Source organism: Trichechus manatus, unplaced genomic scaffold (assembly GCF_000243295.1).
Source record: "Trichechus manatus latirostris isolate Lorelei unplaced genomic scaffold, TriManLat1.0 scaffold00072, whole genome shotgun sequence".
Lineage (NCBI taxonomy): Eukaryota > Metazoa > Chordata > Mammalia > Sirenia > Trichechidae > Trichechus > Trichechus manatus.
The window spans coordinates 11,445,472-11,465,557 of record NW_004444008.1 but is presented as its reverse complement, the minus strand read 5'-3'; the positions used below and the strand labels follow the sequence as shown (position 1 = coordinate 11,465,557).

Here is a 20,086-nt window from a genome sequence, read left to right as displayed (position 1 = left end):
AGGTCAATTTATAGCAATAGATGCACACAGCAAAAAAGAAGAAAGGGACAAAATCAAAACATTAGCTATACAACTCAAACAGAAACAGAACAACACACTGTAAAAACAATGAAATGTTCTGGAATCAAGCACTTTCCAGCTGTGTATTTTAGTCCCCACCTGCAGAACCTACCATCCACCCACTGAGAGGCAGGGATGGGGGCAGCTGTGCAAATCCCTGAAGGGACCATGGGCGTGCAGCACAGGTGGGAGAAATGGCTCTCAGCTGCCAGACAGAGGCTCCCCTCCAGCTCAGCAGTACCCGGACAGAGGCTCCCCTCCAGCTCAGCGGTGCCCGGACAGAGGCTCCCCTCCAGCTCAGCGGTGCCCGGACAGAGGCTCCCCTCCAGCTCAGCACGGTGCCCGAACAGAAGTTCCCCTCCAGCTCAGCGATGCCCGGAGAGAGGCTTCCCTCCCAGCTCAGCACGGTGCCCGGACAGAGGCTCCCCTTCAGCTCAGCACGGTGCCCGGACAGAGGCTCCCCTCCAGCTCAGCACGGTGCCCGGACAGAGGCTCCAGCACGGGCCCCTCCCCTCCACGAAGCAGCACAGCACAGCACAGCCCAGTGAGGCATTGCACTGCATGTGGCCCCCAACTCCATCCCATGGGAAGCCATCTACACACACCAGGCTAAACACAATTGACCAGGCTACAGACCACACCACAGCAGCACCAGTCTCCAGAAGTACACCAGGAGACATGACAGCATCACGTGTAAAACTCTGACAAATGCCCAAAGCCCAACTCAGCCTGCCCATTCCCATGCCTTCACAGCCTGGGGCCCAGTGTCCTGCACAGCAGCCTGGCACTCACGTGTATTTATCACCTGGTCCAGCAGGAAGGGACTCTGACCACCTGGGCCTGGCACCTGCTCACAGGCCTCTGTGTTTGGGATTGCCAGGGTGGGCTCTGTGGACAGTCAGCTTCAGAGTAAGAAGTCATGCAGAGCCACCAAAATCTTCCTGACGCTGTTTTGCTTTGAACCATTCCCAAAGGTGAAGGGGGCTATCTCAACTCCAGGACACCCACTAATCTGCACCTCAAAACAAAGCAAACGCTTCTGCTTCATTACACACATTTTGGAACTGTGTCGTCTTCATCCTCCTGCAAACACTATAATCCTCGGGTCAAATTCCAAAATTATTTTGTGATTTGTTTATGGATGTTTTTACAAACCCCCACATACAAGAGAAAAACAATTTTTTTTTTGTTATTAACATATATTATTCTAAAACATTATTTTAATGTTTTCCCTTTCTCCAGAAGAAAAATAATTAAGAAAAATTACATACCAGGCTTGAAGGTAATTAGGCAAGTCCTGTTGGTACAAGTGCCTTCTGGAAAAATCATTATCTTGAAATGAAAAAAAAAAAAAAAGTCATTATTAAAGGATACGTAATTCAGAGTTCACAAGTGCCAATCTGCACAATATTATTTTCTCTGCTAGTGAAATAATTCAGAGGCTTTAATCGGATTCAGCTGAAAAAGTTTAAATGCGCACGTGTCTCTGAAGATGGTCATTTAGGTTGCTTCTGTTTTCTTTTCCTCCCCAATCATAAGCAATGGTACAACGATCACCCTTGCTTATGGAATATTGCACAGCAGTTAAAAAGGATTAGCCAGCTGTCTGTGAGCCAGCAGGATGAGGTCACTAACTGCTGGGAGTCAGCAGCAGGTCACAGAATGACGCATGGTACACGGCGTTTTTGAGAAACAAAGTGAACGAGCGGTGACCCGTAAGATGGGTACATCTGTAAGTGCGTTTGCAGAGGTCTGGAAGAACACGTGCGTGGTCATCCTTGTGAGAGACGAGGCTGGGGTGACTGGCTGGGGGTCCTTCTCAAAGGGACTGTAGCCTTCTGTTATATTTTAACTTTTCACAAAGAAAAAAGAATACATTCCCCGCCCCCCCATCTCTCTCTCTCTCTCACACACACACACACACACACACACACACACACACACACACTCTTCTATAAATTATGTATTTATTTACATGTATACTTAAAAACTAAAAGCCCAAGTTGCTACCTGTATACTTTTATTGATGGCGGCTGTGCCACAAATCAAGGGGAACACCTGGACATCAGCCCCGGGCAAGGCTGCTGGCACTGTTTGGGACTCTGGCATTCACTCTCTGCTGTCTGCCACCTAGCCGCATTCGGTCCCACCCTGACCGCGGCCACCACACTGTCCTCCTCCCCAGCCACCAGGAGCCCAGGCCACTCCGCCAGGCCCTCCACCCTTTCTCCTGACCTCCTCAAGGACTGAGCAGCCCAGCTTCCCAGGCTCCACCTGAGCCTGGCGTAGCACATCAATCTGATTCGGCTTCCAGAATGTGAAGTTCTGTCACGGGGCGTCTGAGAGCCAGGACTTGGACTGAAATAGCTCCTGAGCTTAAATTAAGTTGGAAAAGCAGGAAACAACAGTCCATCTCTTGGGCATCTCAGCAGAGCCAGACTTCTTTCTACACCATGAGCAAAGCTAAGGGATAGAGCCTCATGCTCCCTTCTGCCTCCGTAGCCCACTGTGGGCCCGTACTCACACCACCGACTGAGGTCCTCCTTCCAGTCACCATACTCACACCACCGACTGAGGTCCTCCTTCCATCCACTATATTCATACCACTGACAGAGGTCCTCCTTCCAGTCACTATGCTCACACCACCGACAGAGGTCCTCCTTCCAGTCACTATAATCACACCACCGACAGCGGTCCTCCTTCCAGTCACCATACTCACACCACCGACAGAGGTCCTCCTTCCAGTCACCATACTCACACCACCGACAGAGGTCCTCCTTCCAGTCACCATACTCACACCACTGACTGAGGTCCACCTTCCATTCACCATACTCACACCACCGACTGAGGTCCTCCTTCCAGTCACCGTACTCACACCGACAGAGGTCCTCCTTCCAGTCACCATACTCACACCACTGACAGAGGTCCTCCTTCCAGTCACCATACTCACACCACTGACTGAGGTCCTCCTTCCATTCACCATACTCACACCACCGACTAAGGTCCTCCTTCCAGTCACTGTACTCACACCGACAGAGGTCCTCCTTCCAGTCACCATACTCACACCACCGACTGAGGTCCTCCTTCCAATCACTGTACTCACACCGACAGAGGTCCTCCTTCCAGTCACCATACTCACACCACCGACTGAGGTCCTCCTTCCAGTCACCATACTCACACCACCGACTGAGGTCCTCCTTCCAATCACTGTACTCACACCGACAGAGGTCCTCCTTCCAGTCACCATACTCACACCACCGACTGAGGTCCTCCTTCCAGTCACCATACTCACACCACCGACTGAGGTCCTCCTTCCAATCACTGTACTCACACCGACAGAGGTCCTCCTTCCAGTCACCATACTCACACCACTGACTGAGGTCCTCCTTCCATTCCCCATACTCACACCACCAACTGAGGTCCTCCGTCCAGTCACCATACTCACACCACCGACAGAGGTCCTCCTTCCAGTCACTGTACTCACACCACCGACAGAGGTCCTCCTTCCAGTCACCATACTCACACCACCGACAGAGGTCCTCCTTCCATTCACTATACTCACACCACAAACAGAGGTCCTCCTTCCATTCACTATACTCACACCACCGACTAAGATACTCCTTTCACTCGCTATACTCACACCACCGACTGAGGTCCTCCTTCCATTCACTATACTCACACCACAAACAGAGGTCCTCCTTCCATTCACCATACTCACACCACCGACTAAGGTACTCCTTTCACTCACTATACTCACACCACCGACAGAGGTCCTCCTTCCATTCACTATACTCACACCACAAACAGAGGTCCTCCTTCCATTCACTATACTCACACTACTGACTAAGGTACTCCTTTCACTCACTATACTCACACCACCGACAGAGGTCCTCCTTTCATTAACTATACTTATGCCACTAACAAGGGTACCCCTTTCACACTGGTGCTTTCAATTACTCTGACTCATACCGGATTTCCAATAATTCACAATAAACTAAAATTACCCGCACGTGTTGGAAAATGTATCCCATGAAGTTGTTTTCCACTCCGGACAATGAAGGAAGACCATCTGTAGACACACTAAGCCAATGTCACTCCAACTTTTGCACCTCTGAGGGGCAGGCTGGTCAACTGAATGGAGAAGCGGGGGGGCGGCAGGGGCAGCCTTGAGGTCACAGACCTCTCAAAGGGCTGACCCTGGGCCAGCACCCACCACCCAAGGCTGTCCATGGGAGCCCATGCCCTTGAGCCAGACCCTCTAATTTCTCCAGAGCAGCTAGAACCCAGATAGTCATGTGACACTTTCAGCTTTTAAGTTCTTGCCAATTGAAAGGAAAAAAAAAAACCCAAAAAACCAACGTAGGCCAAACAAACTTGTATACACAAAAATCAAGGAGGTGCCGCTTTCCAGCTGGAGTCAGGCCTTCTGTGGCCAGCCTGCCGAATATCACGTGCCAGTAAGTTCAGTCTAGGAATTTTAGAGTAAGTGATATACCTTATACATAATGCAGCAACACAGAGATTAGACTCTGCTGACCACGTGAGGGCAGGGCTCCAGCTCTCTCTGAGTCAGACCTCACACAGAAATGAATTTTCAGTCAAGATGATTCAGGAATTTGAGCCGCATCTGAGAATGCATCTTTCCTTATTTTAATTTTAAAATTCCAGGCATCAAAACCAAAGCATCAGTACCAGTTGCTGTCGAGGTGATTTTGACTCATGGCGACCCCATGTGTGTCAGAGTAGAACTGCGTTCCACAGGGTTTTCAATGGCTGGTTTTTTTGGAAGTAGATCACCAGGCCTTTCTTCTAAGGTGCCTCTGGGTGGACTTGAACCTCTAACCTTTTGGTTAGTAGCCAAGTGCTTAACCACTTGTGCCACCCAGGGCCTCCTAAAACCAAAGTACCTACTATTTAACACCTTTCTGGATTCTTTCTCTCACTCTCTCACACACACACGCACGCACGCACGCACGCACGCACGCACGCACGCACGCACGCACGCACACACACACACACACACGCACAAAAGGAAATGAAACTCAGCCTCCAGAGAAGATCCTTTTGTTTCTTCTTCTTTTTCCTCCCAACCTCAAAGTTCACATTTTTGGAAATGAACCCATACACAGTGGGAGTGAGGCTGCGTACCTGTGGCCACTGCCCGTTTGACTGCGCCCGTCTCTTTATCTCTTCCACTGTTTTCCTGCGTGAGTCCTGGTCTGATCGCGACACAAACACTGGCCGGATGTACTTGATCAGAGCTGAAAACAGACAAGGCGAGGCTGTAACACTGCAGTGCACCACTCCCGCCAATGTGGGCAGGGGCAGGGCTGGACAGTGGTGTGGGGACCGATGGCAGGGGGACCGCCCCAGGGCCCCGTGAGACATGAGACCCTGGAGATGCCCAGTGAGCAAGACTAACAAGTCAGGGCTGCGCCGCAGCGGGCTGTGAATCGGCCACCAGCGTTCCGAGCAACTTGCTCCAGGCCGACAATCCACAAGGCCAAAAGCAACACTTATTCACGGGCCGGTAAATCAGAGTAAAGTGTACAGAACAGAAGCTGGTCCCCACCAGGGGGCAGTCTGTCTCTGGTCACCCATGATAACAGAGGAGGGGGAAGGCGAGGGAGACCCAAGGCTCCAGAGTCAGAGGGGCCGGGATCACACAGCTGGGTGCCCACCAACCCTCCTGATAAGGGTTGAATTGTGTCCTCAAAACCATATGCTCAAATCCTAAGCCCCAATGCTTGTGAATGGGGTCTTATCTGGAAAATAGTGTCTCTGCAGACGTAATCAGTTAAGTGAGCACCAGGTCATATGGGGGTAGGGTGGCCCCTCACCCACTATGATTAATGTCCTTCTAGAAAGAGAAGGAACACAGAGGTAGACACAGAAAAGAAGGCCATGTAAAGACAGAAGCAGACTGGAGTGATGTGTCATGAGCCAAGGAACGTCCAGAGCCCCTGGAAGCTGGAAGAGGCAAGGAAAGGTCCCTAGAGCCTCCAGAGGGAGAAGGCCCTGCCAACATCTTGATTCTAGACCTCTGGCCTCCAGAGGGGCAAAGAAAGAAATCTCTGCTGCTTTCAGTCGCCAGTCTGTGGCAGTGTGTTACAGCAGCCACAGAAACTAACACACCCCCTGATTCCAGCCCCTGTGCCATACGGCCTCTCCTAGGTGTGGGGCCAGGGTCACAAGACACATGCACAGCCATGAAGGATGGCACCCACCCAGCCTCAAATGACAGCAACAACCAAAACATCAGCTCGCTCTCTCAAGGGGACTTAAAAGTAGAGACATTTTTTTCTTACTAAACTCTGAACAGACCGTAGAATAAAATTATCCCCCTCCATTAGACAGCTTCCTTCCTTGAGAGACCATGATGAGCTGGACGCTTCATCAGACACATCAACCTTCCCAGCACCAGCTGAGGGTGGTGTCATCACAGCCTACCTCAGGCTGCCGCGGCTACTATGGGTCAGTCCTCTGCTGGGCCCACATCTAGATTTTGAGTTTCTTTTCTGAGTGTTTTTACTATTTGTAAGGAATAATCCTTCATGACGTTCATCCTTTCTTGGAGGTCTTCCAAATAGTAAAGAGAAAATGTATTTTAAGAAAAGAATAAAATTCCCTCTATCTTGCAATTACCATTTGGGTCCATGGGACACTTCTATAAAATCTAAGATACATGGTGGATCACAGAGATCTTATTTTTCTTGTGTCTTGAAACTTTTGGCATTCAACCATTCTAGGAACGATTTCATCCTTATTCACTGAATATTCCTGACTCTGCTAAAAATGACTAAATGAGCAGAAAAGGGGAGAATGATGGAACTGTCTATGACAATGTTGTTGCTAGGTGCCATCGAGTTGGTTCCAACTCATAGCCACCCCATGTGTAACAGAAGGAAACACTGCCTGGTCCAGCACCGTCTTCATGATTGTTGGGGTGTTTTCAGTCCACCGTTGTGGTTATTGTGTCAGTCCATCTCCTTGAGGGGTTCCCTCATTTTCCTTGACCCTCTACTTTACCAAACAGGATGTCCTTTTCTAGTGACTGTTCTATGTAGGGTTTTCATGAGCTAATTTTCAGAAATAGATCACAGGCCTTTCTTCCTAGTCTGTCTTAGTCGGGAAGCTTCACTGAAACCTGTCCACCATGGGTGACCCTGCTGGTATTTGAAATACTGGTGGCACAGCTTCCAGCATCACAGCAAATCACCACAGCACAACAGACTGACAGACGGCTGGTGGAGAAACCAATGCAACAGTGAAATAAATGATCCCGACTGCACCACCTTTCAGTTTCCGTATCGTTTTGCCCAAAGTACTGCACCTCTTTCAAGAGGGTGTAACAGCAGTCTGCAGACACCATCTCTGAATCTTGCTGGTTGGTTTGTTTCATCGAACAGAGTTGAGATTTCGGAAGTTCTCATTTTCTGTCCACAGTGGCAAAGAGAACAAAATTGACAGAGGAAGGTGCTTCATGATTCTTAGACAGTTCAGGAGATAAACGCAGTGAGACAGAAAGTAGCTCTCTAGACTCTAAGGATGATGGTGAAAACGACTGAGCAAAGTCTCAGTTGTGCATCTTCTGATGGTGACATCCGAGGTGAATTTTCTCAAACTCAAGAATCGTGAGTGAACAATGCGTTTCTGGTAACTATGGTTTCTCATCCAGTTAGTCCTTCAACAGGAAGGAATTCACCTCACACTGTTGGGCAACAGGAACTTGAACTGTCCTACTGTACTAAAAAGAAGAAGAAATGTGTGGCTGCATTCTTTCATCTCTTTTTGACATTTATGCATCAACATTTATTTGATAAGGTTTGTAAATGGACAAGCGCCAAAGGCAGTGTGTATATAAAGGTGACTGAAAGGAAATAGGAGCCCTGATGGAGCAGTGGTGAAGAGCTCAGCTGCTAACCTAAAGGTCAGTGGTGCGAATCCACCAGCCACTCCTTGGAAACCCTATGGGGCAGTTCTACTTTGACCTACGGGGTCGCTATGAGACGGAATCACCTCGACGGCAATGGGTTTGGTTTTTTCCTTTTGAAAGGAAATAAATGATGGAAAAATGAAAAAAAAAAAATCATTGGATCGATCATTCTAATTGGTATTTATAAATCTAAAAATTAAAGTAATTCTGTAATTATGGAACAAAATAGATAACTGTCTTCTCTTCAACAAAACCGTGAGCTGTCGAAGAGTTCAAAAGTATCGTGCGTCACAAACCAAGTATAAGAAGAGAAGCCAGAGCAAGGATGAGTTAGAGCCCACTACAGATGGAGGTGAACTCCAGAATCTGTATTCACACGACGGATGGGTTCCAGGCTAATGCTGGACAGGGAACGAGCAGATAGCCACCGTCCTAGGACCGTGTCCCTCTCAGACATGCATACTGCCAAAATCAGGAAAAGATGGGATAAAATTTTAGGTGTGCTATACTTAAATTCTTATTAAAATTTCAAATAAAAGTTGTTTGTTGCTATTCCTTTACTCTTGCTTCTATAAATTATTCATAAAATAACTTAAAATAGGAAAATATACACAGAGGACCCTCTGGACACAGAGAGAACATGGTGGCGACTATTTTCCCCGATACCCTGAGGGTTAGAGTCAGTAGTGGGCTGGGCCGGGAACCCCACTCTGATTTCAAAGCCTAGTGTTAGTTACCGTCGCGTTGGCTCTGACTCATGGTGAACGCATGTACAACAGAACAAAATGTTGCCCAGTTCTGCACCATCTTCACGATCACTGGTATGCTCAAGTCCATTGTGGCGGTCGCTGTGTATTCTGAGTGTCTTTCAACCTCGGGGGCTCCTCTTCCAGCACTGTATCAGACAGTGTTCTGCTGTGATCCATAAGGTTTTCATTGGCTAATTTTCAGAAGTAGATCACCAGACCTTTCTTCCTAGTCTGTCTTAGTCTGGAAGCTACGCTGAAACCTGTCCACCGTGTGTGACCCTGCTGGTATTGGAAATACTGCTGGCAGAGCTTCCAGCACCAGCAACACACAAGCCAGCACAGTACAACCAACCGACACATGGTGGTGGTCTCAAAGCCTAGCTCCCAGCAGACTCAACTAACAACATCGGCTTTTGATGCCCTGAACTCAGCAACACAGACAAGTGAATGCAACTATGATCCATGCTGACTCTAACTGGTGACTTGAGCCATAATCAAAGCCAAGGTTTTAGGAGGATTTTGCATAACTGCATGACTGTGAGATGACCTCATCTCCCAATGCCAGAACTTCTGAAACGCTGAGTCCGCAGCCTCAAGCCTGCAAACTGCAAAGAAACAAACAGAGCAAGCTCCTTCTCCACAAAACCCCAAACATCTTTCCAGTTCCTCTACCAGCAACTGCACTCCTTTATGCCTAGGGATCTGTAGTGACTTCTTGGAGTTATAAAAGTCAACTGTAAAATCCTCCAATGATCTCTGCCCAGCGTGCAGAAAATTCCTAGAATTTAACCCGATAATCCTTTCTTTGGAAAAGCCGGTTCTCTATTACTGGCCTAATATCCCCATGACAGGAGTCTGCAAGCGTTTGCAAACCTTCCCTTTAGGAATCTTGGTCAATTTAGAGGTGGGGCTCCTCACCCTACTTTTTATTTTTATGGGTCACGCATCTGTGGGGAGCACACCTTCTCTGTGCTTTTGTTTTGTAATTAACATCACTGAAAACTGCTAACTCCCACAGTGCAATCTGCTACACTGTTTGTGGCAAGGAGACCAAAGACCAGCCAAGTGTATGCCTCCTAGCTGGTCGCCCAGTGAGACCTCGGCTGGCTAGAATGGTGAGCTGGAGCAGAACTGAGCTTAACAAAGACTACAGTCATTCTTTTACTTCATACTAAAAAAAAAAAAAAAGTGATTCTTTTATTTCAGCCACAAACCGCTGATCCACAGAATCAGTTGTTAACTGTTTCATGGCCAAGGAAGCAAACTCCTGCCACAGATGGACAGGCGCCCAGTTGAGGAACAGAGGTGGAATTCATGCTTGGATCCACCCAATCTCCAATCACCTTGCTTTTAACACTCCACTAAAATGCTTCCCAAGTCCACGCACGAGGAGGGGTATGCATTTCCCATGAAGACAACCCGTGGGGTTGGGATGTTTCCAGGGGGTGTGGGCACGGGGAGGGGACATCAATGCTGCAGAAACTATGTCTGCAGTAGGACCTGGCTGAGAAGTGGGAGCTGGTGGCAATTTGTTTCAGCAGTCACTGAGTGACTCGTTTACGATAGAGTAACTAGTACACCTAGTCAGAGTCACTAAGTTGTTCTCAAAGACCTCTAGAACTTACTACCTGATAAAGATAATTAAAAAAAAAATTTGCTGTTGAGTAGATTCTGACCCATGACTCCATGTGTGTCAGTGCAGAACTGCACTCCATACGGTTTTCAATGGCCGATTTTTTGAAGTAGATAGCCAGGCCTTTCCTCGAGGTGCCTCTGGGTGGACTTGAACCTCCAACCTTTCCGTTAGCAGTCGAGTGTGTTAACCATTAGCACCACCCAGGGAGTCCTGATAAAGGTAATACATACTTATTAAATATAACTTGTATAAGCACTTCAGTGTTAGGATTATTTGAGGGCACTTGGGTGCGAATAAAAATCATGACAACGATGTCATGGAGGAAAACCACAGCAGAGAAAAGACAAGGGGATGAGGGTGAGCCCTGCTTTGCGTGGGCATGGCGCCTGGTCGGAGCTGCCTGGGAGGGGTGGGCAGATGCACTTACTTCCCCATATCGGGATGTCCCTGCTCTCCGCCTTCATCACGATGGATGACATGGTCATAGTCACGGGGATGGCGTCGAAGTATGAGGAGTGTGGTGCCAGGGTCAGGATGGCCGCCTCAGTTGGTAGGGCCTGCCGCCCCTTCACGGTCACCCGGTGGAAGCCGCCGGCAAACCACATGGTCCGCATGATGGCCTTGAGCAGTAAGTCCACGACCCTGCAAGAGAAGGCACTGCCGTGAGACCTGAAGCCAAGAGGGGGTATAGGCAAGGCCCCAAAGCTTGCAATCATACCACCCAGAGTGTCACTGCTGCAGGTTAATTAAGCCCACTCTCAAAGATGTTGGCATGAGGATCTGAGCTTGGGGACCTGTGCAAGTGACTATCCAGGGTGTAGGTCCAGACCAACCAGTATTTGCAATAGCCGTTACCGAAATGTCCACTTGAGGGAGGAAAAACGGTACTGTGCTTTCTTCCCCTCTGACTTCCAACGCTCAGTTGAACGTCTTCATTTTATTAAGAAATACTGAATGCATTAATACAACACAGGGCTTTAGAATAATAACAGAACATGGCCCAGAGGCCAAAACTAAAGCCGTGAAGACCTTAAATGTTAGACATTTATCACTTGCATTCTAAGCATGTAGTTTTATATTGAGATCTGCCAAGAACTCCCCAGTCTCATATTCCCACAAGACGCCCGAGCTTCCTGGAATCAGACGTGATGTTAGTAAAACGAGCTGTTTCTGGATGAAATGAAATGACAATAAATTTGGAAAACAAAGTAAAGATCAGCCTAGATTAGCTGGATCTGTTCTTTATTTGCTTCTCTTTAAAATACATGGGAGTTTAAGCATCTAAATTTGTGCGTTCTGTCCACAGTAATCTCTCTGACAAGCTACAGATCAGATCATCACTTAGCACGTCACGGAACTGTGCTCTGGGTGAAGGGCCCTTGACGTGTGAGTAACCACGAGCTGCACAAACCTTAGTTCCTGGAGAGAAGAATTCATCTTTCTAAAGAGCCAAATCTCATTTAGTCGCTGGGCTAAGTGGGTGATCAAATTGCACAAAACCACCGCACAGCAAAATAAGACACTGAAAACATACCAGACTGATTTTCCCAAGTGGCTGGAAAACACAGTTTCAAGCGAATGCCAAGAGTGAGTCCCACCACACCTAACCAGTGGCCTATCCCTGGAAGGGCACAGAGCCTCTCCAGGTGCCACCCAGAAAGACGACTCTTATCTGGATGATAAACATCTACTGTGTGGCTACACACTGAAGCACTGGGGACCAAGCTTTAGTTTTTTAAAAATTATTATTATTAAAAAAAAAAATTTTTTTGTACTTTAGATGAAGGTTTACAGAGTAAATTAGTTTCTCATTAAACAATTAATACACATACTGTTTGGTGACATTGGCTGCCAAACCCACGACATGTCAACACTCTCCCCTTCTCGACCTTGAGTTCCCCGTTATCAGCTTTCCTGTTGTCTCCTTCCTTCTCGACCCTGTCCCTGGGCTGGTGTGCCCATTTAGTCTCGTTTTGTTTTATGGGCCTGTCTTATCTTTGGCTGAAGGGTGAACCTCAGGAGTGACTTCAGTGCTGAATTAAAAGTGTATCTGGGGGCCATATTCTTAGGGTTTCTCCAGTCTCTGGCAGGCCAGTAAGTCTAGTCTTTTTTTGTAAGTTAAAATTTTCTTCTACATTTTTCTCCAGCTCTGTCTGGGACCCTCTATTGTGATCCCTGTCAGAGCAGTCAGTGGTGATAGCCGGGTACCATCTAGTTGTACTGGGCTCAGTCTGGTGGAGGCTGTGGTAGTTGTGGTCCGTTAGTCCTTTGGACTAATCTTTCCCTTGTGCCTTTGGTTTTCTTCATTCTTCCTTGCTCCAGATGGGGCAGGAGCAGTGGAGTATCTTAGATGGCCACTTACAAGCTTTTAAGACCCCAGACGCTACTCACCAAAGTAGGATGTAGAACACTTTCTTTATAAACTATGTTATGCCAATTTGAGCTAGATGTTCCCTGAGACCAAGCTTTCATTTTTAAAACGATTTGGATCTTCTATTAATCAAAGTGTAGGAGCTTCAGCTAAAGCAACCAGCAAGATTTGGGGGGATAATTTGCTGAAGGAAAAGAGTTTATGATTTAAGACAACAGATGTTGTTGCCATTAGACGCCATTGAGTTGGCAACTGACTCATGGCGAGCCCATGCATGACGAAATTAAATGCTGCCCCGTCTTGCGCCATCCCCATGATTAGTTGCTGATCACTGTTGTGATCCACAGGGTTTTCATTGGCTGATTTCCAGAAATAGATCACCAGACCTTTCTTCCTGGTCTGTTTTAGTCTGGAAGCTCCACTGAAACCTGTTCAGCATCATAGCAGCGTGCAAGCATCCACTAATGGACAAGTGGTGGCTGTGCATGAGGTGTACCGGCCAGGAATCAAACCTGGGTCTCCTGCATGGAAGGTGAGAATTCTACCCCTGAACCACCAACGCCCTCAAGATGGCAGATGTGCCTGAATATTGACCTCCTTCTTTTGGGAGACCCCAAATCAAATGTTAACACAGCAGACACAGCCCCTGACGATGAGGGGCACAGGCCGGCAGGTGAGAGGCTCACCGCTGGAACATACCTTTGGACAACAGAAAGCAGGTGGGGCAGTGTGTCCCTGGGGAGGGGCCCCAGGGCGTGGTGATGCTCTGGTTGTAGATCTGGGTGTGATTACACAGGTGTGCACTTTTTAATTATTTGTTCAACCGTACATTTTTAAATGTGCTTTTCTGTATGCATTTTTCACAATAAAAACGTCCAAAAGATAAAATCTGATAGCACCCATGATACAGAGCAGGAAGAAACGAGGTGGAGGAGGAGGCAGTAGCAGGAAAGGAGTTAGACCCAGGAGGGCAGGCTCAGAGGCAGGAGGAAGAAGTGGAGCTGGAAAACAGTGGGGATTAAATTCCGATCTTTTATGAAAGAGACACACCCATCAGAGGGGAACGAAATGGCTGTCGAGCTCCACCCGCAAGCCTGTGTGTATGCCATGTACCTGGTACCTGGAGGGTCAGTTGTGTGGATGGACACCCCACACCTGGGAATGAGGCCTGGGATGCAGCACTAAGAAAAGGGGCCCCTTCAAAGTCACGCACGGCAGGCTGATCATAGCTCATGGCCCGCCACCACCAGGTCGGGCTCAGCTGCTGGCACCAGTGGTTGGGATTTGCCAAAAGGGTGGCTTAGTTTTTATGACACTTTGTATTTTGGAAGTAACTTAGAGTGTAAGGGTCTTTTGCAATGTCATTCCTCTTCTCATCGAAAACCCAAGATTTTTATTTTAGGAGGGTTTGAATGACATGTGTTCTGCATGTTTCTATAATGATCTCAAATCCCATAAGGTACAAGTCACTATTGTGCTTTCAAAGTCCATTTGTATAAACACTCATAACGTGAACTTAAAAACAGAAATACGTCTACCTTTGTGAGACTCTCTAACATTTACTATAAGTCATTAGAAACTGTAAGCCCTGAGAAAGTCATTTAGAAGATTTCCAAACTCAGACACAGAAAAATAGAAGCATGAGAAGTATGCAAAGAATGTAAACACCCTTTAAGCTCATTTTGACCTGGCATGCTGTGACACAAGAAAACATAACATAAATCCAAACAACCTCCCTAATCTCTAACCTTGAAGAAAAGACGCATCACTTGGCTACTCTCTAACCCTGGAGAAAAGACATAACATAATAGCCTCTGACGTCATGCTGGCCGTCGTCATGTGGAGCCAAGGTGACAAATTCACATATAAACCCTAAATTTCTGCTCACTCACTGAGAAAAGGCAGAGATGGAACTGCGATTCCGTCCGCCGACACCGACCTCAGACCGCCACGAGGAACCTCCACCAAGTTCAAGCTGCGGTTTAGCCTTCCTCCCGAGACCTCTTGTTAAAGGTAAAAGCCTGAACTCGAAAGATCTGGACTCTAGCCATTTAACCAACATTGTAATTACAATTGTTAATTCTGATCCTCTGGTTCTAAATGAATGTTGTGAGGTCTTATTTGCATGCCTTGCAATAAACTAAACAAGTTTTATGCATGTCAAACCTGAGTATCTATTAACTTTTTAAGATAAAATCCTACACATTACCAAATGAGATTCAGCAAGAATCCCCTTTTAACTAACATCAATCTATTCAAAACTGTGGAGACACGAAACAACTGTAATTCGCCACACCGCGACACGATTGTTCTTTACAAAAGTGTCGTATACTCGCAATCTGGTTATTTCTGAATCTGTCTTTTCCTAATCCCTGTCTCCCAAATCCAGGCACTTGTACTGCAGTTTTTTCTTAGAGGGGTCTGACGTGAATGTTTGCTCTTCTTTCTTGTTCCCTTCAAGCACCAAAGCCAGGGTGGGGGACTGAGTTTTTAATAAATGCTGCTGAGGAGAAACACTGAGGGTTATTTGGGGTCAGGGACACAATGAGGTACGGCACATGCATGGAATGACATGCAGCATGGCACACGTATGTATGACACACACAAGTGACAGGGGATGCAACACACATACAGGGCACACACACGACATGCAGTTAATCCCCACTCACTCCGACACTGAGTGACACGTGAAATCTCAATGTTTAACTCTCATGAAACACTTCACACACTCCCGTGAGATACGTATTACAGAAGCTTTGAGGGTGCTGGAACCTAGAGCTTGTTGAGGACTGTTTATCAGATAATCTGATAAAGCCCAGTAAATTATTCACAGGCTAGAAAAGCAGCACAAGGCTGAGCACGGGGGGAATGGAAAACCACGAGAGCAATTCATCTTAGAAAGACAGAAATCACAGCTGTGTGAGGATCCCAAGCCATCAGAGAGGAGAGGAACGAGGGGGAGGGTGTCAGTCCAGGAAGAGAGACGGAGAAGTAGGAAATCCAGCCAAAAAGTACTGGGAAAGATTCATTAAACTACCGTCACTCAAAACCAAAACCTAATAAGTCACCAAGAATTTGTCAAAAACGACAAAATCTCCGCTTTCCAGTTACAGCTTCTCAGCCTAGCCAAACTGAAATTCTGATTCCGATTTGGTCTAGGTTTTGCTTGATTCCATATTTGACATCAAATTTATATTCTATGATGAAAGCAACATTTAAAAAATGAACCTCAAGGTAAAGAGTGTTCTTTAAAGAGAATTTAGAAAATCCAAGAAGGAAAAAAAGAAGAAACCAAAAACCAGCAGTGGTCCCAGCACCCCTAGATAACCACAGCTCACACTGCCCAGATGGGCAGCGCACGTTTGTTCACTCAGTCAGTCACTCACTCATGTAGTCAGTGCAGTCAGTCAGTCAGTCAGTAAGTCAGGAAATTCTTCCCGAGCCGCCCCGTGAACCAGGCACTGTGCCGGGGAAAGACGGTGGAGACAGCCACCTCGGGAGGAAGAAATGCCGAAGTCCATTAGAAAACATGCAGAGAACTGTCCAAGAATGGGAAACGCCACCAGCAGGACGCATGAAGACCCAGTGGGAGGGTGTCACCACAGTGCCCAGACTGCCACACAGCATGGCTGTGACATGCCTGGATGCAGCCTTAACTGGGAGAAAGGAGGGTGCCGCCTTCCCCCCACGCAGCCTGTCTCCCATGCACACACACACATATCAGCGAGAACCAGTTTCAGAGACAGATGCTAGCTCTATGCCACATGTTTTCTCACTCATGTTACTATTACCACATACAAAGCCCAAACATCAGATAATGCCAGAGAAAGGTGTACTGGGCCAATCCATTAAACTACAGGGCCAGGTGGTGAATATTTTAGACTGTGGGTCATTCTGCCTCTGTCTCAACTGCTCAGCTCTGCCGACATAGCATGGCAAAAGCAACCACAGACAATATGCAGATGAATGGGCATGGATGTGTTCCAATAAAACTTTATTTACAAGAACAGGAAGTGGATGGATTTGGCCCTCATAGATTGCCAACCCCTGAACTCAACTATTAATATTTCTGTTTCTGAATAAACTGTTCAAGGACTCCTTACGATTGATAAGAAGTGTTAGCACACAGAAGGGCTGTCGGCCCTTTGGTTTTACGGTACGAATTTTAGCTTTGAAGACAATGAAAAGACTTCCATCTCAGCTACTTATTTACTAACGGCATATTCCTTCAGCTAGAAGAACAGCTTTAGGAATGTAAATGTAACAAGAAAAAACTGTGATTTTGTTTAATTTTTTATTATTTTTTGGCCTTCATTTGATCTTTAGTTAGGATACATTCACAGTATGGCCATCGACAGAATAGGCGTGGTTTATTTATACTTAATGCTTAGGGACAGTACGGTTTAGATGCAGGGTCAGGGGATACTAACCCTGCAGAGCCCACACCAGGGGGCAGGTGAGCAGGGATGCGCGGTGGGCATGGGGCCTCAGGAAGGGAAGAGGGGTGAGTGCAGGTGGGAGACACGAGGACGTTGGGATGGAGTAAGGTTTGTTCTGGCTGCGCAGCCCCGTGCACACGGCACGCTGGAGCACCCACAGTCATCACCAATCAACTTACTTCCGCCACAAGGCCAGTGGCTGTTCCGGTTCTTTCTCAGCAGATCCCAACGAAGCCACAAACGCAAAGGGCCAGGCGAGCAGCATCATGAAGGCGGCGAACAGGAGCCGGATGGGGAAGAGAGTCAGCGTCATGATGGCGATCTGGGGGGACACAGGAGGGCGTTACTCAGAAGCACTGCCGCCCACGTGGTTTAGCAAAGCAACGCAGGGAGACGGCGCTCAGGGCACAGGCCCGCCCGCGACGCCCGAGCTCCGTCCTCATGCGTAGTGACACAGAACGCCCTGCAGAGCGTGCTGCACAGGACACTCACCTACTGAGTACCCTGTCTGTGTGTTCCAACCCTGCCCTTTCCTTACTAACCTCCCACTGATTGGGGGACTTAGGAATGAGACTGGGCATTTTCTCCTGCAAGTCCGTGGAGGCTCCCCCCCGACTCACACAGGTACCCACAAGGGCCCCGCACCGGGAGCCGTGGCCTCACTCATCGTTGTCATCTGCACAGAAGAAATGCCACCCCGTTCTTAGCTTCCCCTAGAAATCGTTCACGAGGATCCGAGAATGCTCACACGACAATAAGCAGGTTCTGTGAAAAGGCGGGCCAGTCAGTAGGGAACTTAAGCCTGAACATGAGGCCAAAGGTGCAACTTTCCAGCTCAAGGAAGACCCGGAGCCCAGGGAATGGGCTGGGGAAGGGCAGGAGCCCAGGCAAATCAGAGGCTGCAGCTCAGCACAGGTTCGGTGGTTCAGTGGAAGAACCCTCACCTTCCTCATGGAGGCCCGGGTTCAATTTCCGGCCAGGGTACCTCATGTGCAGCCACCACCCATCTGTTATGGTGGCTTGCATGTTGCTATGATAACGAACAGGTTTCAGCGGAGCTTCCAGACTAAGATGGACCAGGAAGAAAGGCCTGGCGATCTACTTCTGAAGATCAGCCAAGGAAAACCCTGATGGATCACAATGGTCCAATCTGCAACCCATCATGGGGATGGCCCAGGACCGGGCAGAATTTCATTCTGTTGTGCATGGGGTTGTCACGAGTCGAGGGCTGACTTGACGGCAGTTACCACCACCACCAAAGCTTAGGGGAAATGAATGAAGGCCCCAGTTACAGGTTGAGAAGACATCATGAAAGGCTGGATGGGGATCCACAAAGAGGGGAGCCAGGCCCTGGAGGGGAAGGGGGAGGAGCAGCCAGGACAAGGTGGGAGGCAGAATGTCAAGCTCCTGTGCCCATAACCAAGAGGAGAGCAGAGGGGTGAGGATGGACATGGGTTCATGGCAACAGGAGAGTCGGGGCTAACAACAGACATGACCGCTGTGAAAACACTTCTGCAGAACTCTATTTTCCAAACATACTATCAAGAATTTCTAGGCCCAAAACACTACATATTATAACTACAAACCCTGCATATCTGAGGTTTGTGTTTTTGTAAATAATACAAAAATCACATCTATTGATGAACACATCTGTCTTGGAAGAACAACTAGAATGCTCCTTTAGAAGCAAGGATGGCGAGACTGCGTCTCACATACTTTGGACATGTTGTCAGGAGGGATCGGTCCCTGGAGAAGGACATCATGTTTAGCAAAGTAAAGGGTCAGTGTAAAAGAGGAAGACCCTCAACGAGATGAACTGACACAGTGGCTGCAACAACGGGCTCAAGCATAACAACGATTGTGAGGATGGCACAGGACCGGGCGGTGTTTCGTTCTGTAGTACAGAGGGTCGCTATGAGTCGGAACCGACCCGACAGCGCCTAACAACAACAACACCATTGACGGTAAAGCTTATGTGAGCTGTCATATTTATCATCCCTTCTCCATCCTATTTTCCAGTTGAATACCTGGGATCAAGTTCGTCATAAAATGCCAAGAACCAGAACGTTGCCAGCACCCCAAAGCCCCTTTGTGCATCTGTTCTCCTAGCCAACATGTCCTCCTTATCCCCACGGGAAACACCACCCCTGACACCAGAGTTGCCTTTTTTGAACCGTACAGACACGAGATCACATCATATGTACCCTTTTGTTGCTGGCGTCATTTCTCAACCTTATTACTGAGAATCATCATGATATGTTCACATTTCATGGTGACCCATGGATTCCCACTGCTGGGTAATATTCCGTTGTATGGCCATTTATCCATGTCACAATTTACCCATTCCACGGTGATGGCATGGGGGCAGTGGAACGATACTCTGGTTGCGCACTCCAGTACGTACACACACACACACGTGTCGGGGAAACTGCTAGGTCACAGGGTACACAAAAGTCCAATTCTAGTTGTTGTTGTTACTGACACCACAGGGTTTTCAATGGCTGTGACGTTTCAGAAGCAGATCGCCAGGCCTTACTTCTGAAGAGCCTGTGGGTGGGTGTGAACCGCCAATCTTTCAGTTATTAGTCCAGCACTTAACCATATGCTCCACCAGGGAAAGGCTCCCCTGTACCGATAAAGATTCCCAACGCAGTGCGTGAGTGCCCCATGCTTCAATCCTTGCCAACATCTGGCATTGTCAATCCTTCTCATTTCAGCCATTCTGGTGGGTGGCAGTGGTATCCTGGTGTGGTTTTAATATGCGTTTATCCAATTACTGAGGAAGGGAGCACTTTTTTATATAGTGATGGGCGTTCCGGAAATCTTTTGGGAAGTACCTGTTCAAGTAAGTCTCTTGGTCTCTTTTCTATTGGGCTGCTTTTTTTCTTACTGGTA

At 47.8% G+C, this 20,086-nt stretch overlaps 1 protein-coding gene across 1 annotated transcript in view; it reads right to left on the bottom strand.

Annotated features, from left to right (window-relative positions):
- Nucleotides 1-17,510, bottom strand: part of LPCAT1 (lysophosphatidylcholine acyltransferase 1) — a 56,548-nt gene extending 39,038 nt beyond the window's left edge. Inside the window, exons 1-4 of the mRNA XM_004380280.2 lie at nucleotides 17,371-17,510; nucleotides 10,809-11,023; nucleotides 5,209-5,321; nucleotides 1,332-1,392 (exon numbers count right to left, since the gene is read on the bottom strand). Coding sequence (XP_004380337.1) covers nucleotides 1,332-1,392; nucleotides 5,209-5,321; nucleotides 10,809-11,023; nucleotides 17,371-17,504 — 523 coding nt within the window. The 5' untranslated portion in view covers nucleotides 17,505-17,510. The remainder of the gene's footprint in view (nucleotides 1-1,331; nucleotides 1,393-5,208; nucleotides 5,322-10,808; nucleotides 11,024-17,370) is intronic.
- Nucleotides 17,511-20,086: the final 2,576 nt, after the last annotated feature.